General features: G+C 46.5%; 5 protein-coding genes across 5 annotated transcripts in view; 2 read left to right on the forward strand and 3 right to left on the reverse strand.

The window, feature by feature from the left end:
• Positions 1–25,668, forward strand: part of LOC309549117 (uncharacterized protein) — a 4,285,597-nt gene that overhangs the window by 2,848,298 nt on the left and 1,411,631 nt on the right.
• The window catches only part of LOC309549120 (uncharacterized protein), a gene marked incomplete at its 3' end in the record, with an annotated part of 1,495,124 nt that overhangs the window by 193,539 nt on the left and 1,275,917 nt on the right, over positions 1–25,668 (reverse strand). The gene's annotated exons all lie outside the window — the stretch shown is intronic.
• LOC309548692 (uncharacterized protein) overlaps positions 1–25,668 on the forward strand; it is a gene marked incomplete at its 5' end in the record, with an annotated part of 106,730 nt that overhangs the window by 63,277 nt on the left and 17,785 nt on the right. The window lies entirely within an intron of this gene.
• LOC309549125 (gastrula zinc finger protein XlCGF66.1-like) overlaps positions 1–25,668 on the reverse strand; it is a 136,039-nt gene that overhangs the window by 39,968 nt on the left and 70,403 nt on the right. The window lies entirely within an intron of this gene.
• On the reverse strand, positions 4,611–24,889 carry LOC309548694 (uncharacterized protein; the record flags this gene model as incomplete). Its single annotated transcript, XM_082248654.1, has 2 exons — positions 4,611–5,691; positions 24,837–24,889. 2 exons carry the CDS (start codon positions 24,887–24,889, stop codon positions 4,611–4,613), a joined length of 1,134 nt encoding a protein of 377 aa, XP_082104780.1.

Consider the following 25,668-nt stretch of genomic DNA (forward strand, 5'->3'; position numbering starts at 1 on the left):
TGACACCAACAATGGGGCACTGCATTACATTAACTGAGAATTGCGTGGTCGTGTGACGCTGTACCCAAATAAAATTGATGTTCTTATTTTCCCACAAATAGAGGTTTCTTTTGGTGGTATTTGATCACCTGCGCTGATCATTGTGCTATTAACAAAAAAAAGACGGATGATTTTGATAAAAAAAAAAATATATATATATTTTTTACTTTCTGCTATAAAACATCCAATAAAAAATTCTAATTTCTTCATCAGTTTAGGACAATATGTATTCTGTTATATATTTTTGATTTTAAAAATCCCAATAAGTATTTATTGATTGGTTTGCCCAAAAGTTATAGCTTCTACAAACAATGTAATATTTTTATAGAATTTTTAATTGTTTATTTTTTTCTAGTAATGGCGGCGATCAGCGACTTATAGCAGTGGACAAATCGCATAGCTAACTGATACTTTTTTTGGGGACCAGTGACACCAATACAGTGAAAAAGATATAAAAGAAATATGCACTGTCACTGTCCTCATGACACTGGCAGGGAAGGGGTTAACACCAGGAGGTGAGCAAAGAGGTAAATGTTTTTCCTAGGGAGTGCTTACTCACTGTGGAGAGAGGTGTTTTAACTGTGGGAAGGCAGAGATCCATGTTCCTGCTTAGCAGAAACACACAGGAAGCTCGGGTTGCCACCTTTTCTTCAAGTCAAACTCGAACAATTTAGCCGCGCACCGCGAGATTTTATTTTTAAGGGGGAACGTTGCAGACTCTGATGTAAAGGGGAACTCTGAGGTAAGGGGTTTTCTCCTCATCAAACCTCCCACTTACATCACAGTTCCCAGAATCCCCCCTTTAATTAGGCTTCCCAAAGCCCCCCTTACATCAGAATCTACAGGGCACCCCTTAAACCTTACCTTAGTGTACTCACTCACTTGGAGGCAGGAGAGAGGGCGGAGACTTCAGTCATAGACTTTGGATGATGAGCTCACTCACCCGAGGATGGAGGCTCAGGCATCAAAGCCTTTCATTCACTTTGTATCTACCAGTTGCTGAGCTTCAAAAGTTCAGCTCACACATCCCTTTCCTGAGGCACAGAACGCCAGGGATTGGAGTGTGGGTGGGCAGACAGAGGGGTAGGGGTGGGAGGAGGAGAAATAGATCAAACCCTTTCTTCTCTCCTGTCCGTGTATGGGGATGAGGCTGGTGTGCACATCTATGCACTCAGGGGTTGTGGTTCTTGGTTACTTGGGAAGCCACAGTCCATTCTGAATATTGTGTTCGGGTTTCAGGTGGCCTGAAACCCAAACACATGGTTCAATACCTGAACTGTCCGGGTGAATCCTGGATGGGTGGCAACCCTACAGGAAGCGCCAGCTAAGTGTAGTATCCTGGTTAAAGGGTTGAGCTCCATAATACATGAGGATCAGGCAGGATTTAAGCCCAATAAGTCTACATCAGTGAACTTGAGGAGGTTATATGTTGATATGCAGACTCCAACTGACAATGGGGGACGGAGGGTATTACTGTCATTAGATGCCAAAAAGGCATTTGACAGTGTGGAGTGGGAATATCTGTGGGCCGTCCTGCGGGGTTTTGGGTTTGGCCCTGGGTTTGTTACCTGGGTACGTTTACTGTATAATGCCCCTTGTGCATCTATTATGGAAGAGGGAAGGCAATCTGCTGGGTTCCAATTGGAGAGGGGAACTAGACAGGGGTGTCCCCTCTCCCCATTGTTATTTGCCCTGACAATTGAGCCACTGGGGTGTGTATTCCAAATAATGAGCATATTGGGAGGGCTGTATTATATAGCTTTGCAGTTGCAGCATTTGGTGGGGGGGGACTGGCGGCTTGACCGGTCGCCTCATCACTACGTGTAATGCTTCATTGTAGTGGGGCGAAGTCTTTGGCGGAGGGCCTGGAGGCACAATTATTTGGCAAGCCTAATAAATAATTTCCCACGTATAGACTGGTCCAAAGAATATGGGATAAAACCAAGCAGTTACAAGGCGTGTCTGGGTTTACGAAATATAGTCCAATATGGAATAACTATTCCTACCCTGAGCTTTTAAAATTACAATGTGCGGCCCAGTGGAGGGCTGTGGGGGTGACACATCTCTATCACATCTTTGACGGCGGCAAATTTTTGTCATTTGCTCAAATGCAGGCTAAATTTAATATCTCACTAAATATCTCCAATTACAGCATGCTATAAGAGCCCAGACAGCACTGGAGGGTATTGAGCTCTCCCCAACTCCTGTGTTGTCCCTTATGCAACACACGGTTATAACTAAGGGATTTATTTCGGGCTGCTATGTGCTTCCTTTTGGGGATGTACTTCGAGAAATCTCCTAGTAATGCCAGTGAAAAATGGGTGAGAGATGTGGGAGAAATATCCAGGGAACAATGGGAGGGGGCATTGGAGGCTGTCATGACTTGCCAATTGAATACCTCTCAGAGAGTCTCCCAACTATATATCCTTCTCAGAGTTCACTATACTCCGCATAAATTACATCTGATGGGGGTGTGGCCAGATGCATTATGTGGTAAATACAGGGGGGGAGACGGGTACCCTTATTCATTTGTTGTGGTGATGCCCCAAATTGCACCGCTATTGAACCAAAGTTGTGATCACAGTAAACACTGTTCTAGGTGTAGTGGTCCCTCTGGATCCTAGGCAATGCTTGTTGGGCATGCTTGATACGGTCACCCAGGACAGATGTCATGGGGAGGCGGTAGCGAGAGCCCTGTTTCAGGCACGTAGACTTTTGTTAGTACATTGGACTGCATCTGAACCTCCCACGCACGAGATGTGGCTTGAACAGTTGAGTAATACATTGCGCATTGAAAAACTCATATATCAACATAGGGGCTCCCCTTACAAATTTGAGAAGGTGTGGGGTAGATGGTTGGCTACTCCGGGCCTGGTCCCTGCGGACTTGGTACTGGAAAGATTGCTGAGCCAATAATGGCATTTATAATGTTACCTGGGAGGAACTGCAGAGGCTATAGGAGCTATATGTTTGTAATTCTGTAACATTAGGTATGTATGCACCTGTTATTAATGTATTGTTGTTGGCATCTCAATAAAATTCTTGATTAAAAAAAAAAGGGTTTTAGCAGCAGAGGATTAAAAACACTCCAAAGAGGTAAGATATACACGTGCTTATCTGGTGGCAGAGTCTGTGGATCCTCCTAGAACCGTCCTGCAGGACCGCTGTCATCTGTTCCAGCTGCTGGGCAGAGAGATGGCTGGCTCAGGAGCCTGGAGGAGCCCCAAGAAGCCACGCTAACCAGCATGGATGGCACAGCGGAAGTGACGTCACTGGAAGGATAGGAGGTACCAGACGAGAAGATAAGCAAGGCTATGCTCTCAGAGTATTTGGCTCCTTCTACAGGGCTTTCCTCTTTGTCTATACAGAGCCGGTCACAACTCTCAGGACAGCAGCCATAGGTGGTCCCGTGCATTCCTTTATTGTACCCACATAACCAAAGACCAGTGACGTTTTCTGGATTACCCTCTACCCTGATCATTGGTATTTTTAGATATTTATCGATGGCTGGACTATATATAATCTTTGGGCGCCACTATCTCCTTTCTCTATTAGTAGAAACACAGGATCTCCATCTTCCCTACTAGCAGAACGGTGATCTGCCTTGTTTACATCAGCAAACCACTGATCTGTCTCTCTCGGGAACGATTGCCGGGTGCCGGTGGACATCATGTCCGCTGGACCCGCTGATTGGCTCCCGCTGTGTCCAGCAGGAGCTGAGCGCCGGCAGCACGCATGGATGCCCCAGACCCCGAAATGTAGATGATGTAGAGGTACGCGATTCTGCGCCGAATGGCCACTCTGCCCAGCACATGAATGTGGGTGGACCAAATAAAAGTTTCCCTGATAAAGAGAGGCTATGACCTGGTGGAGTGCATGCGGAACTCCTGGGCCCAGCTGAGGACATTTAGGGCCTTAAGATTGAAGATGTGGTGGATGTCTCCTTTTGATTTGGGACCTGTGGACAGAGAAGAACTCCTGGAACTCTTCTGGCCTTAGCTCAGTGAGATAGAGTTTGGAAGACTAATGTCATAGACAGGTTGCCAAAAAGTTTAGGGCTTTAGAAAGGGCCTCCAATGGCTGTCAATGTGGTGCCTTCTCCACTCTCCATCTCACTAATAAAACCCCAATGGATGACTCTCTATGAATTGATCACATTCCAATCACCGATCATCTAATCATTGGTAAAAAAGAAGACTCGGCACAGAATATTGTACGAAGAGTTTTTATTGTACAAGATCAGAATAAGCGATTACCACACAGTAATGATATGAATAAAATAAAGCTTAAATCTTTTATAATAGAATTAACAAATGTATTAATAATCATACATTGGTTGGACCAATAAAAAGCCGGCTACTTCCATAAATCATGCTCATGTATTGTCCACTTGTTGCCCCACGTCTTTTTATGATTTCCCCCCTGTTGCCCCATGTGGGGAGGGATCGCTAAAGGTAGACAGTTGAGTCATGATTTTACCACCCCCTTAACCTTAAATGGCAGCCGGATGGGGCGGTACACATGGCACTGCAATTTGCGGCCGCTGCAAACCTCACACCCCCCTGTCACCATCAATAGGAAAGCTCAACTGTGTGTATTCTCTGATGTCTAAGAAGGCTTACTTTTTCATTAAAACATTTCCCGCACTCTGAACATGAATAGGGAAGCTCACCTGTGTGTATTCTCTGATGGCAAACAAGGTGTTCTTTACGATTAAAACATTTCCCGCACTCTGAACATGAATAGGGAAGCTCACCCGTGTGGATTCTCTGATGGCGAAGAAGGTGATCTTTACGATTAAAATATTTCCCGCACTCTGAACATGAATAGGGAAGCTCACCCGTGTGTATTCTCTGATGGGTGAGAAGGCTTACTTTATGAATAAAACATTTCCCGCACTCTGAACATGAATAGGGACGCTCCCCTGTGTGAGTTCTCTGGTGCTGAAGAAAGTTTGCTTTTTGACTAAAACTTTTCCCGCACTCTGAACATGAATAGGGACACTCACCTGTGTGTAATCTCTGATGGGTAAGAAGGTTTTCTTTCTTAGTGAAACATTTCCCGCACACGGAACATGAATAGGGACGCTTACCAGTGTGTATGCTCTGATGGCTAAGAAGGCTTACTTTATGATTAAAACATTTCCCGCACTCTGAACATGAATAGGGAAGCTCACCCGTGTGTATTCTCTGATGGCTAAGAAGGTTTCCTTTTTCATTAAAACATTTCCCGCACTCTGAACATGAATAGGGAAGCTCACCTGTATGTATTCTCTGATGGCAAAGAAGGTGTTCTTTACGATTAAAACATTTCCCGCACTCTGAACACGAATAGGGAAGCTCACCTGTGTGTATTATCTGATGGCGAAGGTGGTGTTCTTTACGATTAAAACATTTACCGCACTCTGAGCATGAATAGGGAAGCTCACCTGTGTGAGTTCTCTGGTGCTGAAGAAGGTGTCCTTTTTGACTAAAACTTTTCCCGCACTCTGAACATAAATAGGGAAGGTCACCTGTATGTATTCTCTGATGGCTAAGAAGGCTTCTTTTCTGTTTAAAACATTTCCCGCACTCTGAACATGACAATGAATTCTCTCCTGTATGGTATAAAGAAGATTCCCTGAGATGAGATGGTTTCCCGCACCCGTCGGTACTGTCAGATATTAGAGGACTATGTGAAGTATCAGGAGATTCCAATGATCTCCTCCAATGGTGAGGTCTGTCATGTATATTATGAGGAACGGGATTTATTTCTGGAGAAGATGCCATGTCATTATCTTCTGTAGTCACATCTTCCTCCGATGTCCTTCTATTCCCACCACAGAGTCCGTCTGTCAGAAGACAAGAAAAATTACCAAGAGTTTTCCACACTCATATACATAGAATGTGTCGGCAGATAAGAACCATTTGGCCCATCTAGTCTGCCCAATATATCTGAATCCTATGAATAGTCCCTGGCCCTATCTTATATGAAGGATAGCCTTATGCCTATCCCATGCATGCTTAAACTCCTTCACTGTATTTGCAGCTACCACTTCTGCAGGAAGGTTATTCCATGCATCCACTACTCTCTCAGTGAAGTAATACTTCCTCATAGAAACATAGAATATATACTGCTCAACACTTTATAATCAGAGTATAGCATCAAGTCAGGGAAACTCCTGGGATACTCATCTGGTCAGTCAAGTAGCAGAGGGGGTTGTTACCAACAGGTGCACTAGATGGGCAACAATGAGACGACCTCCAAAACAGGAATGGTTTTACAGGTGGAGGCCACTGACATTTTCCCTACTCATCTTTTCTGAGTGTTTGTCACTAGCTTTGCATTTGGCTGGGGTCAGTGTCACTACTGGTAGCATGAGGCCATACCTGGACCCTATAGAGGTTGCACAGATAGTCCAACTCCTCCAGGATGGCCCATCAATACCTCCCATTACCAGAAGGAGCATGGAGGAGATTCCAGGAGACAGGCAGTTACTCTAGGAGAGCTGGACAGGGCCGTAGAAGGTCCTTAACCCATCAGCAAGACCGGTATCTGCTCCTTTGTGCAAGGAGGACCAGGATGAGCGCTGCCAGAGCCCTACAAAATGACCTCCAGCAGGACACTGGTGTGAATGTCTCTGACCAAACAATCAGAAACAGACTTCATGAGGGTGGCCTGAGGGCAGACGTCCTCTAGTGGGCGCTGTGCTCACTGCCCGGCACTGTGGAGCTCGATTGGCATTTGCCATTGAACACCAGAATTGGCAGCTCCACCACTGGCACCCTGTGCTTTTCACAGATGAGAGCAGGTTCACCCTGAGCACATGTGACAGACGTGAAAGGGTCTGGAGAAGCCGTGGAGAACATTATGCTGCCTGTAACGTCGTTCAGCATGACCGGTTGGGTGGTGGGTCAGTGATGGTCTGGGGAGGCGTATCCATGGAGGGACGCACAGACCTCTACAGGATAGACAATGGCACCCTGACTGCCATTAGGTATTGGGATGAAACCCTTGGACCCATTGTCAGACCCTACGCTGGTGCAGTGGGTCCTGGGTTCCTCCTGGTGCACAACAATGCCCGGCCTCATGAAGGGAGAGTATGCAGCCAGTTCCTGGAGGATGGAGGAATTGATACCATTGAATGGCCCTCACGCTCGCCTGACCTGAATCCAATAGAACACCTCTGGGACATTCTGTTTCAGTCCATCCGATTCCGCCAGGTTGCACCTCAGTCTGTTCAGGAGCTCAGTGATGCCCTGGTCCAGATCTGGGAGGAAATACCCCAGGACACCATCCGTCATCTCATTAGGAGCATGCCCCAATGTTGTCGTCAGGCATGCATACAAGCATGTGGGGGCCATACACACTACTGAGGACCATTCTGAGGTCCTGCAATGACATTTCACCAAAATGGACTCGCCTGCTGCATCATTTTTTCACTTACGCCCTGTTGCGTGATGTTGGGGAATCCAGTCAGGGACCAGCATTGCTGGAGCAGAGCAACGCCCCTACCTGCCAGGGGAAGAACTCCTCCAGTGGGGGCGGGAGCAAGGGAAAGGAAAGACAGGTTCTGGTGATAATGGACTCTGTTATTAGAAGAACAGACAGTGCAATCTGTCAAAAAGACTGTAGGTGCCGAGCTGTCTTTTTTTTACCGGGTGCTCGGGTTTGGCACATCGCGGATCGGGTGGACAGATTATTGGGTGGGGTTGGGGAAGACCCAGATGTCATGGTACACGTGGGTACCAATGACAAAGTCAGAGGAAGATGAAGAGTCCTAAACGATTTCAGGGACTTAGGCGCTAGGTTGAGGACTAGGACCTCCAAGGTAGTATTTTCAGAAATACTACCTGTACCTCGAGCCACACCAGAGAGGCAGCGAGAGATGAGGGAAGTAAACAGGTGGCTAAGGAGCTGGTATAGTAAGGAGGGTTTAGGGTTCCTGGAGAACTGGGCCGACTTCTCAGTCGGCCACCGGCTCTTTAGTAGGGACGGATTGCACCTAAATGGGGAGGGTGCAACCGTACTGGGTGAGAAGATGGGCAACAAGTTAGAGGGGCTTTTAAACTAGGTGATGGGGGAGGGTACAGATGTAGAATCAGCCAGAGGGGAGCAAGGTTCAGCGGGCACAAATGGGGACATTAGCGGTAGGGTGCTCAGAGTTCCTAAACCCAAGGTGGGTATGGGGAAAAATCGCAAGAGCAGCCTAAAAACAACATCAAAATGAGGATATAGTATGCAACCGGACAAAATTACGAGGTTTGTATACCAATGCTATAAGCCTGGCCAACAAGACGGGAGAGCTGGAGCTGCGGATATATGAGGAGGACTTCAATTTTGTGGCGATTTTAGAGACTTGGTTTGACAGCTCTCGTGATTGGCTGGTGACCATTCAGGGGTATTCCCTTTATTTCAGGGATAGAGAAGGTAAAAAAGGGGGAGGGGTATGTCTGTATATTAAGAACAGTATACAGGTAAATATGAAGCATGATATTAATATTGGAGCTATGGACGAGGTAGAATCCCTATGGGTAGAACTTCAAAGAGAAGGCACAATGGGGAAAGTAATATTGGGCGTGTGCTGTAGGTCCCTCAACCAGAGGGAGGAGGGGGAGATGGACCTCCTTTCACAGATAGGATTGGCAGCAAGGATGGGAAATGTCATTATAATGGGGGACTTTAATTATCCAGATATATTCATCCAAGGCTCGGCAGTTCCTAAATTTTTTGCAGGACAATTTCATGGGTCAGATGGTGAACGCACAGACAAGAAACAATGCGGTACTAGACCTACTGATTACCAACCATACAGACCTGATCACAGATATAGAAATACGGGGCAACTTAGGAAACTGTAACCATAGGTGAATTAGTTTCAGTATTAATCATAGTAATAGGAAACACAAGGGTAATATAAGGAACCTGAATTTCGAAAGAGCCAACTTCCCTAAACTGCGCTCTTTGCTAGACAATATCAAATGGGATAGAACCCTGGGAACAAAGAACACGGAGGAAAAATGGGAGTGCTTCAAGAGCATACTAAACAAAGGGATTGGCCAGTGCATTCCAAAAGGGAATACATTTAAAAGAGCTAAAATAAACCCTGGGTGGCTAAACTCCAACATAAAAATGCATATTAATACTAAAGAAAAGGCCTTCAAAAAATACAAGGCTGAGGGGTCATTGGCAGCATTCCAACATTACAAAGAGTGCAATAAGAAATGTAAAGGCAAAATCAAAGCGGCTAAAATAGAACACGAGAGACGTATAGCGGAAGAGAGTAAAAAAAAACAAAAAAACAAACAAGAAATTCTTTAAGTATATAAACAGTAAGAAAGCGAGGCCAGAACACATTGGCCCCATAAAAGATGACAAAGAGAATCTGGCCACAGAAGACAGAGAGAAGGCGGAAGTGCTAAATAATTTCTTCTCTTCAGTCTTCACAAAAGAATCGGGGGCTACACTAACCCAGCTTGTAATGCTAAATTAAATAATACACCTCAGGAAGTACCGCCATGGCTAACAGAAGATAGACTTAGAACTAAACTAGAGAAACTTAACATAAATAAATCACCGGGATCGGATGGCTTGCAACCGAGGGTTCTTAAAATACTTAGCCAGGTGATAGCCAGACCATTATTCTTGATCTTTAAGGATAGTCTACAGATGGGTATGGTGCCTGCTGATTGGAAAAAAGCCAACATGGTACCAATATTTAAAAAAGGGGCCGAGGTATATCCCGGGGAACTATAGGCTGGTCAGCCTAACATCAGTAGTCTGCAAGATTTTGGAGGGGATGTTAAGGGACCACATACAAGACTTTAGTAATGAAAATGGTATTATTAGTAGAAATCAGCATGGATTCATGAAAAATCGTTCTTGCCAAACCAATCTATTAACCTTCTACGATGAAGTGAGTTGCAATCTAGATAAAGGAAGGCCTGTGGATGTGGTGTATCTGGATAAAGGAAGGCCTGTGGATGTGGTGTATCTGGATAAAGGAATGCCTGTGGATGTGGTATATCTGGATAAAGGAAGGCCTGTGGATGTGGTGTATCTAGATAAAGGAAGGTCTGTGGATGTGGTATATCTGGATAATGGAAGGTCTGTGGATTTGGTGTATCTGGATAAAGGAAGGTCTGTGGATGTGGTGTATCTGGATAAAGGAATGCCTGTAGATGTGGTGTATCTGGATAAAGGAAGGCCTGTGGATGTGGTGTATCTGGATAAAGGAAAGCCTGTGGATGTGGTGTATCTGGATAAAGGAAGGTCTGTGGATGTGGTGTATCTGGATAAAGGAAAGCCTGTGGATGTGGTGTATCTGGACTTTGCAAATGCATTTGACACCGTTCCCCACAAATGCTTACTGTACAAACTAAGGAAGGTAGGTATGGACCATAGGGTGAGTACCTGGATAGAGAACTGGCTCCAGGGGAGAGTACAGAGGGTGGTGATTAATGGGGAGTACTCGGATTGGGCGGGTGTGGAAAGTGGGGTCCCCCACGGATCTGTCCTGGGACCAATCCTGTTTAATTTATTCATAAATGATCTAGAGGAGGGGATATCTAGTACAATCTCAGTATTTGCGGATGATACTAAACTAAGCATGCCAATATCTTCTATGCAGGATGTGGAAACCTTACAAGCGGACCTGAACAAAATAATAGGGTGGGCAACTACATGTCAGATGGCAGTGGCCACTCACTAAAACTAGAGGAAAAACAGTTTAACCTTATAATACGTAAGGGGTTCTTTACTGTCAGAGTGGTAAGGATGTGGAATTCTCTTCCACAAGCAGTGGTATCAGCAGGGAGCATCGATAGTTTCAAAATACTATTAGATGGGCACCTTAAAGACTACAACATAAAGGGGTATACAATGTACGGTTAACAGCAAACACACACACATCATAGGTTGAACTGGATGGACTGATGTCTTTTTTCAATCTCACAAATTATGTAACAGTATAGATCCTAACACATCACCCAGTCCATACCAGTATAGATCCTAAATCATTACATAGTCCATACCAGTATAGATCCTAACGCATTACCCGGTCCATACCAGTATAGATCCCTAACACATTACCCAGTCCATACCAGTATAGATCCTAACACATTACCCAGTCCATACCAGTATAGATCCTAACACATTACCCAGTCCAAACATATTACCCAGTCCATACCAGTATAGATCCTAACACATTGCCCAGTCCATACCAGTACAGATCCTAACACATTACCCAGTCCATACCAGTATAAATCCTAACATATTAGTAGTTAGTAGTAATAAACAGGATTTGCCACTATGGCTAACAGAGGGTGAAATCAGGGAAAGGCTGGATAAACTTAACACAAACAAATCACCAGGCCCGGATGGCGTACATCCGAGAGTACTCAAGGAACTCAGTAAGGTTATATCCAGACCACTGTTCCTGATCTTTGCTGACAGTATTAGGACAGGAGATGTACCAGGGGATTGGAAGAAAGCTAACGTGATTCCGATATTCAAAAAGGGCCAGAGGCATATCCCGGGAAATTATAGGCCTGTCAGTTTGACATCAATAGTATGTAAACTTCTGGAGGGGATGATAAGGGACTATATCGTAGAGTTTGCTAAAGACAACAACATCATCAGCAGTAATCAGCACGGGTTTACAAATGGGCGTTCTTGTCAAACCAATCTCTTAGCATTCTACGAGGAGGTGAGCTGTGAGCTAGATAGGGGGAGACCAGTGGATGTGGTGTACTTGGATTTCGCTAAGGCGTTTGATACAGTTCCCCACAAGCGCTTAATTTATAAAATAAGGTCTGCAGGTATCGAAAGCAGGGTTTGCTCTTGGATACGGAATTGGCTTAAAGGGCGTGTCCAAAGGGTGGTAATAAATAGCGCATACTCAGACTGGTCTGAGGTTGTAAGCGGGGTGCCCCAGGGCTCAGTCCTGGGACCAACCTTGTTCAATTTATTCATAAACAGCATTGAGGACGGGATCAGTAGTGCGTTATCAGTTTTTGCAGATGACACAAAATTGGCCAGGGCAATAACTGCACAGCATGAAGCAGATATCCTACAGAATGACCTGGACAAAATTACAGAGTGGGCAATGACATGGCAAATGAGGTTTAACGTGGAGAAGTGTAAGGTTTTGCACTTGGGGACTAAAAACATAAAAACACAATACACGTTAGGAGGGGAACCCTTGGGGGAATCAAAAATGGAGAAGGATCTGGGAGTCTTGGTTGATGATAGACTAGGCAACAGCATGCAATGTCAAGCGGCAGCTGCCAAAGCCAGCAGAATATTAGCATGCATAAAGAAAGGGATGTATTCCAGAGATAAGACTATAATCCTTCCACTTTATAAAACTCTGGTCCGACCGCATCTGGAGTATTCTGTCCAGTTCTGGTCTCCAGTCCTCAGGAGGGATGTGTTGGAGCTGGAGAGAGTCCAGAGAAGGGCAACTAAACTAATTAGGGGATTGGAGGACCTTGACTATGAAGAGCGTCTGCAATCGCTTGATTTATTCTCCCTGGAGAAGAGACGTCTGAGGGGGGACATGATAGCAATTTATAAATATCTTAATGGGGATCCCAGCTTAGAAAAAAAGCTGTTCATTCGAAGGGATTGCATGAGGACTCGAGGGCATACAATGCGATTAGAGGAGAAGCGTTTTAACCACAGGCAACGTGGGGGGTTCTTTACTGTTAGGGCTACAAGATTGTGGAATTCTCTACCACAAGAGGTGGTTTCTGCGGGTAGTATGGTGGCTTTCAAAAGACTCTTAGACTTACATCTCAAGGATCAGAACATTCAGGGGTATGTGAGATGAGTACAGCCACACACACCTACACAGGTTGAACTGGATGGACTATTGTCTTTATTCAACCTCACCTACTATGTAACTATGTAACTATATTACCCAGTCCATACCAGTATAGATCCTAACACATTACCCAGTCCATACCAGTATAGATCCTAACACATTACCCAGTCCATACCAGTACAGATCCTAACATATTACCCAGTCCATACCAGTATGGATCCTAACACATTACCCAGTCCATACCAGTACAGATCCTAACATATTACCCAGTCCATACCAGTATAGATCCTAACACATTACCCAGTACATACCAGTACAGATCCTAACACATTACTCAGTCCATACCAGTATAGATCCTAACACATTACCCAGTCCATACCAGTATAGATCCTAACACATTACCCAGTCCATACCAGTACAGATCCTAACACATTACTCAGTCCATACCAGTATAGATCCTAACACATTACCCAGTCCATACCAGTACAGATCCTAACATATTACCCAGTCCATACCAGTATGGATCCTAACACATTACCCAGTCCATACCAGTACAGATCCTAACATATTACCCAGTCCATACCAGTATAGATCCTAACACATTACCCAGTACATACCAGTACAGATCCTAACACATTACTCAGTCCATACCAGTATAGATCCTAACACATTACCCAGTCCATACCAGTATAGATCCTAACACATTACCCAGTCCATACCAGTACAGATCCTAACACATTACTCAGTCCATACCAGTATAGATCCTAACACATTACCCAGTACATACCAGTATAGATCCTAACACATTACCCAGTACATACCAGTATAGATCCTAACACACTACCCAGTACATACCAGTATAGATACTAATGCATTACCCAGTCTATACCAGTATAGATCCTAACACATTACTCAGTCCATACCAGTATAGATCCTAACACATTACCCAGTACATATCAGTATAGATCCTAATGCATTACCCAGTGCATACCAGTATAGATCCTAACACATTACCCAGTCCATACCAGTATAGATATCCAGCATGATATTTTTCCACGTTGAGATCTGATGTGTTTTCAAAGTGGGTTTTCATTCTTTGGAGCAGTGTATGTTGGTTGAGCATTTCAAAAGTGTAAAAGAGATCTGTGGTGGAACTGGGTGCAATCACAACACCAATGAAACAAACAAAAGTAAAATTCCCAGTTCAATTTGCTAGCCAGTTTGCTTACCAACCAGTTTAACCTGTCTAACAGTTTGCGCCAAAACAGGGGTTTAGTTAGCACACATTTGCAAACGCATGTGAAAGCTGCAGGGCCACTTCATGGCTCCCTGTTACCTGCAGTCCTACTCTCATGAATTTATAAGAGTCTTCACAGTGGAAGCACATGCAAGATAATGGATAGATAGGGGGCAGGTGAGCCTGGAGGTGGCCCATCCCTCCTAAAGGTAATTGGGGGCATAATGGATGCCCAGCTGATGGTATTACAGCAAAGGCAAAGTATGTCCACTCACCAGTACACATATACAACAAAGAAAATGGCCTCACAACACCAAACTATGACAACTAACCAGATCAATGATACCACCCAACCAAACATCACTAAGTAACCTTTAACCCATTCTTCCATAATTACCCGAGCTGATATCTGGAGAAGTTTCTTCCTCTTTAACTGCGTCCATCATCCCAACCTCCTCTGTAAAATGCTGATCACCCCTCACATACGTCTTTTCCTTTATAACCCCAATTTGTACATTTATCAGATCTTCATCCTAAACCAACAAAATGGCAGAAATAATAATAAATACAAAAAAATAATAATAATAGAAGAATGATATCTCTTAGGGCTTGGGATCACTTTCCTACATTCTCATCTACCTGATGATGGTGAGGGATGGTGTGATCTTCCTGTGTGGAATCCCGGGAATACAGAGGACTGGGACATCTCTCTGGTGGGTTCCCATTACTGGATCCATCTGTAGGAAACACACACACTGACTGAATACATTGTTTCTATGTGTTTATCAGATGATGGGGGATCTAGGTGGATCCTCCGTACTGCTCTCTCCTTTACAATAAAGTCTCCTCTTACCCAGTGATGTGAGGGGCGGCTGATTCTCCATCATGACGTCCTTGTAGAGATCCTTGTGTCCTTCTAAATACTCCCACTCCTCCATGGAGAAATAGACAGTGATATCCTGACACCTTATAGGAACCTGACACACACAATGATACAGTCACCATCCAGACACATCCCTTGTCTGTTACTGGATAATGTCCCAGAATTCCCAGCACCGCTCACCTCTCCTGTCAGCAGCTCCATCATCTTCTTGGTGACTTCTAGAATCTTCTGCATGTTGTGTCTCTCAGGTTTTAGGGAGTCACATGGAGGCACTGTGATGGTCATATGATCACCTGACTTCACAAGAGGAAATCTCTGTATTGAGGAAGCAATAGGAATATCATGTTAGAATCCCAGAATCCTCCTCACCTCTCCGGTCAGTTACATAGTTACATAGTTACATAGTTACATAGTTAGTGAGGTTGAAAAAAGACATCAGTCCATCCAGTTCAACCCATGATGCGTGTGTGTGTTTGCTTTTAACCGTACATTGTATACCCCTGTATGTTGTACATTGTATACCCCTGTATGTTGTGGTCTCTAAGGTGACCATCTAACAGTTTTTTGAAACTATCAATGCTCCCTGCTGATACGACTGCTTGTGGAAGAGAATTCCACATCCTTACCGCTCTTACAGTGAAGAACCCCTTACGCATTTTAAGGTTAAACCCCCTTTCCTCTAGTTTTAGTGAGTGGCCCTGCGTCTTATTGTATTCCCTTACTCTGAATAGTTTGTTCCTTATGCTCGGGTCACCAGTACAGTATTTGTACATTGATATCCTATCCCCCCTCAATCGTCTCTTCTCCAGAGAGAATAAGTTCAGTGCTTGTAGTCTTTCCTCATAGCTGATGTCCTCCATTCAAATCATAAAAATCAAAAAATTAGTGATTACATGAATCAACAAGTGTTATCAACAAAATATGGTGTCCATCATATGTGCTCTGATGAAACATAAATGTTCATATAAAGTGCTCCAAAGTAATGATTAGTATATCCATGACAGGACAGCCTCAATCCCTTGTGAATCAAGCAGGAACCACCAGTGTGTGAACTCCCTCCACCAGTAAGATTGGCCTCTCACCTTGATACCAGACCCAAACGGGCCAGCATGAGCATATCAGGGGATAAACAGACTATCACAGGTAAACTCTCCAGCCTTCACCTCCGGGGGTCGCCAGGACATAAAATAAAGATAAAGCAAAGATCTAGTGCTCTCTGAATGTAAATAATGAGCTTTTATTGAGCATAAAGGGGTAACTCACATTTGTTGGGCACTCAGCCGTGCCTGCTATTATGGCATTCAGTGTTGGAGAGTAGCACCCGAGCGATCGGCGTCAGGCACGCAGGCTCCGCCTCCCTATACGCGTTACGCCTGGAGCGTGGGCTCCGTTTGGCTTCTTCTCCGGGCCATAATAGCAGGCACGGCTGAGTGCCCAACAAATGTGAGTTACCCCTTTATGCTCAATAAAAGCTCATTATTTACATTCAGAGAGCACTAGATCTTTGCTTTATCTTTATTTTATGTCCTGGCGACCCCCGGAGGTGAAGGCTGGAGAGGTTACCTGTGATAGTCTGTTTATCCCCTGATATGCTCATGCTGGCCCGTTTGGGTCTGGTATCAAGGTGAGAGGCCAATCTTACTGGTGGAGGGAGTTCACATACTGGTGGTTCCTGCTTGATTCACAAGGGATTGAGGCTGTCCTGTCATCACCTGGATATACTAATCATTACTTTGGAGCACTTTATATGAACATTTATGTTTCATCAGAGCACATATGATGGACACCATATTTTGTTGATAACACTTGTTGATTCATGTAATCACTAATTATTTTTGTGCACTTCTGGCGCAGCACTTTTTTTGATTTTTATGTTTTTGTTGTGAGGTGTGGACACAATTTGTGTATGCAGCCGGATTTATATATTGATTTATTCTAGCACATTTTATACACATTTGAATTTCACTTAGTCTTGCGCTGATAGTTTTTTCACTATATTCGATGTCCTCCATTCCCCTAATTATTTTTGTTGCCCTTCTCTGGACTCTCTCCAGTTCCAGCACATCCTTCCTGAGGACCGGTGCCCAGAACTGGACAGCATACTCCAGATGTGGCCGGACCAGAGTCTTGTAGAGAGGGAGGATAATCTCTTTATTTCTGGAGTGAATCCCCTTTTTTACATCCCAGTATTCTGTTGGCTTTACTTGCAGCGGCTTGGCATTGCATGCCACTGCCAAGCCTGTTGTCTACCAGTACCCCCAAGTCTTTTTCCATCCTAGACTCACCCAGAGGTTCCCCCCCTAGTGAGTAGCTTGCTTTCTGGTTTCTGGCCCCCAAGTGCATTACTTTACATTTTTCAACATTAAATCTCATCTGCCATGTAGTTGCCCACCCAGTTATTTTGTTCAGGTCCGCTTGTAAGGTTTCCACATCCTGCATAGAAGATATTGGCATGCCTAATTTAGTATCATCCGCAAATACTGAGATTGTACTAGATATCCCCTCCTCTAGATCATTTATGAATAAATTAAACAGGATTGGTCCCAGGACAGAACCCTGGGGGACCCCACTTTCCACACCCGCCCAATCCGAGTACTCCCCATTAACCACCACCCTTTGCAACCTCCCCTGGAGCCAGTTCTCTATCCAGGTACTCACCTTATGGTCCATACCTACCTTCCTTAGTTTGTACAGTAAGCGTTTGTGGGGAACGGTGTCAAAGGCCTTTGCAAAGTCCAGATACACCACATCCACAGGCTTACCTTTATCTAGCTGGCAGCTCACTTCATTGTAGAAGGTTAATAGATTGGTTTGGCAAGAACGATTTTTCATAAATCCATGCTGATTACTACTAATAATACCATTTTCATTACTAAAGTCTTGTATGTGGTCCCTTAACATCCCCTCCAAAATCTTGCAGACTACAGATGTTAGGCTGACCGGCCTATAGTTCCCCGGGATATATCTTGGCCCCTTTTTAAATATTGGTACCACGTTGGCTTTTTTCCAATCAGCTGGCACCATACCCGTCTGTAAACTATCCTTAAAGATCAAGAATAAGGGTCTGGCAATCACCTGGCTGAGCTCTTTAAGAACCCTCGGGTGCAAGCCATCCGGCCCCGGTGATTTATTTATGTTAAGTTTCTCTAGTTTAGTTCTAAGTCTATCTTCTGTTAGCCATGGCGGCACTTCCTGAGGTGTGTTGTTTAGTTCGGCCTTACAAGCTGGGTTCGTGTAGCCCCCCCGATTCTTTTGTGAAGACTGAAGAGAAGAAATGATTTAACACTTCCGCCTTTTCTCTGTCCTCAGTGGCCAGATTTCCTTTGTCATCTTTTATGGGGCCAATGTGTTCTGGCCTCGCTTTCTTACTGTTTATATACTTAAATAACTTTTTGGGGTTCTTTTTACTCTCATCCGCTATATGTCTCTCGTGTTCTATTTTAGCCGCCCTGATTTCGACTTTACATTTCTTATTACACTCTTTGTAATGCTTGAATGCTGCCAATGACCCCTCAGTCTTGTATTTTTTGAAGGCCTTTTCTTTAGCTCTAATATACATTTTTATGTTGGAGTTTAGCCACCCAGGGTTTAATTTTGCTCTTTTAAATTTATTTCCCTTTGGAATGCACTGGTCAATCCCCTTGTTAAGTATGCTCTTGAAGCGTCAGGTCTGTGTTTTATTAATAGATATAAGAGTGATGTCACGTGACCTCCCAGAATCCTCCTCCCCTCTCCAGTCAGGTCTGTGTTTTATTAATAGAGATAAGAGTGATGTCACGTGACCTCCCAGAATCCTCCTCACCTCTCCGGTCAGCAGGTAGATGATCTCCAGGGTGAAGTTTAGTATCTTCTCAGTCATGTGACTCCGGTCCTCCTCCGTCCTCATTGGGGCCATCATGTTTGAAGGTTTCCCTGTAGACAGGTAATATTGATAACAGAGAATTATATGGATTGGTATTGGTTGTACAATAATAGGATGAGGATATCAGGAGGTAATATGAAGGTCGGTATTTATTTAAGCACTATGGTCCCAGTGAGAAAATATTTAATCTGGACAGTTTAGTGTTTTCTATTATTCATGTGGTCCGAGATTCTCGTAAAATTTGGCCACCTGAATCACAAATTCTATTCTTTATGTTGGGTGTGAGATGAGAATCAGGATAAACGTCAGGACAAGCAACAGACGAGCGCATCCAAGAGATGAAGCCGGGGTCACTACACAGAAAATCAATCCAAGGAAACAACAGGCAGGACGAGGAATAGCAAGAAGGAGCTCAGAGACAAATGAGAATATTGCTCAGCCAATGGGAGATTATCTCAGCATGACTTACATAATGAAGGAGATGAGGGGGAGGGGAGGAAGTCACTTAGCGCAAACTGATGTAGACCTACGTTGAATCAATTTAAGTAGTTGTACCGGGATGATGCCTCTAGGTGAAGGCATCATCTAGGTACCGTTTTTTAGAGCCGGCGGTCAGCTTTCCAGTGGTAATGACCGAGAGCCACTCGATAGTTACCCCAGCGAGCGGGAGGGGATGCCCCCCACCTTCCACGGCTCTGCCCGGGTCTCGCGTCCGCTGGCTGGATGGAGTTCCGATCTAAGCCAGATGTGGCTTTGATCGGGTCTCCGATTACATAGCCCGGAGGCGGCATCCATGATGTCACATCTGCGTTACTCGGCTGCTAAAGGCGGCAGATTCAAAAAGTGAATGTATTCAAAATTGCAGTTTTGGCGTTTTGAATACATGGAAATGTAGTGGAGGGGTTTGGGGTCTTTTAGACCCCTGATCCCTCCATAAAGAGTACCTGTCACTGCATATTGCTGTCACAAGGGATGAAAGAAAACGTATATGGAAGTTGCGCCGCAAATAAAATCGCTGTTCAAACCACACATGCGAGGTATCGCCGCGATCGCCAGACCGTGAGCAAAAAATTAAAAAAAAGAGCTACACTCTAACTCTAAACTGGTAACTGTTAAAAAATGTTAAAGCGTCGCCTATGGAGATTTTTATTGACTGTATTTTTTCACCATTCCACGGGTGTGTGCAATTTTAAACCATAACATGTTAGGTATCTATTTACTTGGCGTGACATCATCTTTCACAATATACAAAAAAGATGGGCTAACTTTACTGTTTAGTTTTTTTAAATGCAGTGAAATGTGATTTTACGTAATTTTTCCAAAAAAATTGCGTTTGAAAGACCGTGTGACAAAAAATATTGAAATGACCACCATTTTATTCTCCAGAGTCTTTGCTAAAATATATATATATATATATAATGTTTGGGTAGTTTTCTAGCAAAAAATACTGATTTTAATTTGTAAACAAAAAGTGTCATAAATAGGCCTGGGGCTTAAGTGGTTAGGGTGACCATAGATATATGGAAGTTCAGTTGGTTCAGCAGGGATCGGTCACATTTCCATCCATGTGTGGTCATTGCCGGATAAAAGTCACTCCATCAGCGGCTGCAGCCAATAGCTGATCTGTGTGTTCTGAGAGCGGAGGAGCGCCCCCCCAATGTCAGAATACAATAGTGCAGCGGAGAGGTTTCCCCCATCCCACCTCCAATGTGTGGATGGGGGAATCGCTTCATTTTTTTTTTTCACTCAGCCCGCTGGCTGAAAGATAAAACTGAACCGTGTATGGTCAGCTCTGAAAGCAAGATATTCATCAACTGATCCCCCTAAAGGGGTTAATCTACGTATTACCTCCTCTGCCACCAGATCCAGCATTGTCTGCTCTCTCCGTCCTACCGAATGTAACTTCCTGTGTGTATCTGACAACACTTCCTGTCTGTATTCCATAGAGACTTCCTGTCTGAGTAGAAGTGAGATCACCACCTTGTGGAGATCAGAGGAACTGCAGCCCTGCAAGTCTACTGCGCTTTCTGTCAGTCTCCCTCCTAGACTCGGCTTCCTCCTCCGACCGCTGTTCCAGCAGGAGCTCCGCCTCTTCATACACACTCAGGGAGGAGAGAAAGGGGAAGGATATACAGTACATACACACAGCACAAGGCCGTGTTCACACTACCAGACGGTTCTCAGGGCTGCAGTTCCTCTGAGCTCCACAAGGTGGTGATCTCACTTCTACCAGACAGGAAGTCTCTATGGAATACAGACAGGAAGTGATGTCAGATACAGACACACGACATTCTATAGGAAGTAGAGAAGAGACATTACTGGAAGTGGCAGCAGAGGAGGTAATAAGATCTTATTTTCTATTTACACCCAGTAACCCCCCCCCCCCCTGTCATGTCCGTCCTCTTCCTCCATAATCACTGTGACATCTTTTATCTCCATATAGTGTGGAAACCTAGATTAACCCCTTCAGGGGGATCAGTTGATGAATAATATATCTTGCTCCCAAATCTGGCCATACATGGTTCAGTTTTATCGTTCAGCCAGAGGGATGAGTCGAAAAAAACGGAGGCAATTCCCTCCATCCACACATTGGAGGGGGATCCTCCCCGCTGCACTATTGTATTCTGACAATGGGGGCAGACATCTCAAGGCTCCCGCAAGTCGCGGGAGACTCCCGCTTTCCGCCCTGAGCTCACGGGCACCCGCGAGCTCAGGGCGATATCCCGGCTGTGTGTGTGAGACGAGTCAGATGACTCATCAATGCAGGCAGAAGAGAAGAGTGACTGTGTCAGCAAGCCTGCACGGAGCCGAAGTAGATCCGGCTCACAGGCGGAGTGATATGAGTCAAGCACTCCGCCTGTGGGAGGAGCTGCAGAGAGCAAGCAGAGGCTTTGCTCTCTACTACAGCCACATCGTCTACTCCAGTAGGCATTTTGGCGCGCGGGGGACCAATCATCGTGACACCCCACTCTGTGACAGACACAGTCACAGTGACCTAACCTGAGAGCAGCACCAGAGAGCCAGCACCTGAGACCAGTACCAGCAAATGACCAGTGACCAGCACCAGTGACCAGCACCAGTGACCAGGCCAGTACCAGCACCAGTGACCAGCACCAGTGACCAGGCCAGTACCAGTGACCAGGCCAGTACTAGCACCAGTGACCACACCAGTGACCAGGCCAGTACCAGCACCAGTGACCAGGCCAGTACCAGCACCAGTGACCAGGCCAGCACCAGTGACCAGGCCAGTACCAGCACCAGTACCAGTGACCAGGCCAATACCAGCACCAGTACCAGTGACCAGGCCAGCACCAGTGACCAGACCAGTACCAGTGACCAGGCCAGCACCAGTGACCAGGCCAGTACCAGCACCAGTGACCAGGCCAGTACCAGTGACCAGGCCAGTACCAGCACCAGTGACCAGGCCAGTACCAGCACCAGTACCAGTGACCAGGCCAGTACCAGCACCAGTGACCTGGCCAGTACCAGGGCCAGTACCAGCACCAGTGACCAGGCCAGTACCAGCACCAGTGACCAGGCCAGTACCAGCACCAGTGGCCAGGCCAGTACCAGCACCAGTACCAGTGACCAGGCCAGCACCAGTGACCAGGCCAGCACCAGTGACCAGGCCAGCACCAGTGACCAGGCCAGTACCAGTGACCAGGCCAGTACCAGCACCAGTGACCAGGCCAGCACCAGTGACCAGGCCAGTACCAGCACCAGTGACCAGGCCAATACCAGTGACCAGGCCAGTACCAGCACCAGCACCAGTGACCAGGACAGTACCAGCACCAGTGACCAGCACCAGTACCAGTGACCAGGCCAGTACCAGCACCAGTGACCAGGCCAGTACCAGGGCCTGTACCAGCACCAGTGACCAGGCCAGTACCAGCACCAGTGACCAGCACCAGTACCAGTGACCAGGCCAGTACCAGCACCAGTACCAGTGACCAGTACCAGTGACCAGCACCAGTGACCAGCACTAGCACCAGTGACCAGCACCAGTAACCAGGCCAGTACCAGTGACCAGGCCAGCACCAGTGACCAGGCCAGTACCAGCACCAGTGACCAGGCCAGTACCAGTGACCAGGCCAGTACCAGCACCAGTGACCAGCACCAGTGACCAGCACCAGTACCAGTGACCAGGCCAGTACCAGCACCAGTGACCAGGCCAGTACCAGCACCAGTGACCAGGCCAGTACCAGCACCAGTGACCAGCACCAGTGACCAGGCCAGTACCAGCACCAGTGGCCAGGCCAGTACCAGCACCAGTACCAGTGACCAGGCCAGCACCAGTGACCAGGCCAGCACCAGTGACCAGGCCAGTACCAGCACCAGTGACCAGGCCAGTACCAGTGACCAGGCCAGTACCAGCACCAGTGACCAGGCCAGTACCAGCACCAGTACCAGTGACCAGGCCAGTACCAGCACCAGTGACCAGGCCAGCACCAGTGACCAGGCCAGTACCAGCACCAGTGACCAGGCCAGTACCAGTGACCAGGCCAGCACCAGTGACCAGGCCAGTACCAGCACCAGTGACCAGCACCAGTACCAGTGACCAGGCCAGTACCAGCACCAGTGACCAGGCCAGTACCAGGGCCTGTACCAGCACCAGTGACCAGGCCAGTACCAGCACCAGTACCAGTGACCAGCACCAGTACCAGTGACCAGCACCAGTGACCAGCACTAGCACCAGTAACCAGGCCAGTACCAGTACCAGTGACCAGACCAGTACCAGTGACCAGGCCAGCACCAGTGACCAGGCCAGTACCAGTGACCAGGCCAGTACCAGCACCAGTGACCAGCACCAGTACCAGCACCAGTGACCAGGCCAGTACCAGCACCAGTGACCAGCACCAGTGACCAGGCCAGTACCAGCACCAGTGACCAGCACCAGTGACCAGGCCAGTACCAGCACCAGTGGCCAGTACCAGCACCAGTACCAGTGACCAGGCCAGCACCAGTGACCAGACCAGTACCAGTGACCAGGCCAGCACCAGTGACCAGGCCAGTACCAGTGACCAGGCCAGTACCAGCACCAGTGACCAGGCCAGTACCAGCACCAGTGACCAGCACCAGTACCAGTGACCAGGCCAGTACCAGCACCAGTGACCAGGCCAGTACCAGGGCCAGTACCAGCACCAGTGACCAGGCCAGTACCAGCACCAGTGACCAGCACCAATACCAGTGACCAGGCCAGTACCAGCACCAGTTACCAGTACCAGTGACCAGCACCAGTACCAGTGACCAGCACCAGTACCAGCACCAGTGACCAGCACTAGCACCAGTGACCAGCACCAGTGACCAGGCCAGCATCAGTACCAGCACCAGTGACCAGGGCCAGCACCAGTACCAGCACCAGTGACCAGGCCAGTACGAGCACCAGTACCAGCACCAGTGACCAGTACCAGCACCAGTGACCAGCACCAGTGACCAGGTATACTGATTACATTTCATTTCATTATTCTCTGGTAGTGTTAAATTGGAAAGGGGGGGGGGGGGTGCGGCGCGTGCGTGGGGGGGGGGGCGGCTTCGTGTGGGGGGGGGCACACCTCCCTGAAATGAGTTTTTGCAGGTTGGGATGTCTGTGGGGGGCACTCCTCCGCTCTCAGAATACAAAGATCAGTGATGAAGCTATTGGCTGCAGCCGCTGATCGAGTGACTTTTATCCGGCAGTGACCACACATGGATGGAAATGTGACCGATCCCTGCTGAACCAGCTGAAATTCCATGTATCTATGGTCACCTCCCCTCCCCCTCATCTCCTTCATTATGTAAGTCATGCTGAGAGATAATCTCCCATTGGCTGAGCAATATTCTCATTTGTCTCTGAGCTCCTTCTTGCTATTCCTCGTCCTGCCTGTTGTTTCCTTGGATTGATTTTCTGTGTAGTGACCCCGGCTTCATCTCTTGGATGCTCTTGTCTGTTGCTTGTCCTGACCTTTATCCTGATTCCTGGATCTCCTCCTCATCTCTCCTCCATATCCTCTTACACAGCTTTTCTCCACACCTGCAGTGACCCTGGGGGGTGGTAACTTGGCACCAGTATGCAGCAAAATCCATTCCCACCATTAGGAGCTCTGGATGAAATTGTCTGCTATTTACACTCCGTTCCTCCGTACGTCACCTGCTCACATGAGAGATTACTTTCCACATTCCTGACAGATTTCTGTATGGTAAAGGTCAAAGTTCACTCTTCATTTTAGGAGAAGTGGGAGGCACCCAGGAACAATGATTTGGTTAGCACAGGATCGTCATATAGAGGGCCCCTCAAATCTCCCCATCTAAATGTCCCTCCATCCAGAGTCTATAAGTCCTATGACATCACTCTAACGTCACAGCTCCTCCCCCAATGTCTCTCCATCTGGCTTTTTTTTTTCTCATGCTCTTAGGATTTGGGCGGACCCTTGGCATCCTCACTAGACAGTCCATCCAGTTCAACCTGTGTAGGTGTGTGCGGCTGTAATCATCTCACATACCCCCGAATGTTCTGATCCTTGAGATGTACGTCTAAGAGTCTTTTAAAAGCCACCATACTTCCCGCAGAAACCACCTTTTGTGGCAGAGAATTCCACAATCTTGTAGCCCTAACAGTAAAGAACCCCCCACGTTGCCTGAGGTTAAAACGCTTCTCCTCTAATCGCATTGTATGCCCCCCAGTCCTCATGCAATCCCTTCGACTGAACAGCTTTTTTTCTAAGCTGAGATCCCCATTGAGATATTTAAAAATTGCTATCATGTCCCCCCTCAGGCGTCTCTTCTCCAGGGAGAATAAATCAAGCGATTGCAGACGCTCTTCATAATTAAGGTCCTCCAATCCCCTAATCAGTTTTGTTGCCCTT

Source organism: Pelophylax lessonae, assembly GCF_965119305.1.
Source record: "Pelophylax lessonae genome assembly, chromosome: 3".
Taxonomy (NCBI): Eukaryota; Metazoa; Chordata; class Amphibia; order Anura; family Ranidae; genus Pelophylax; species Pelophylax lessonae.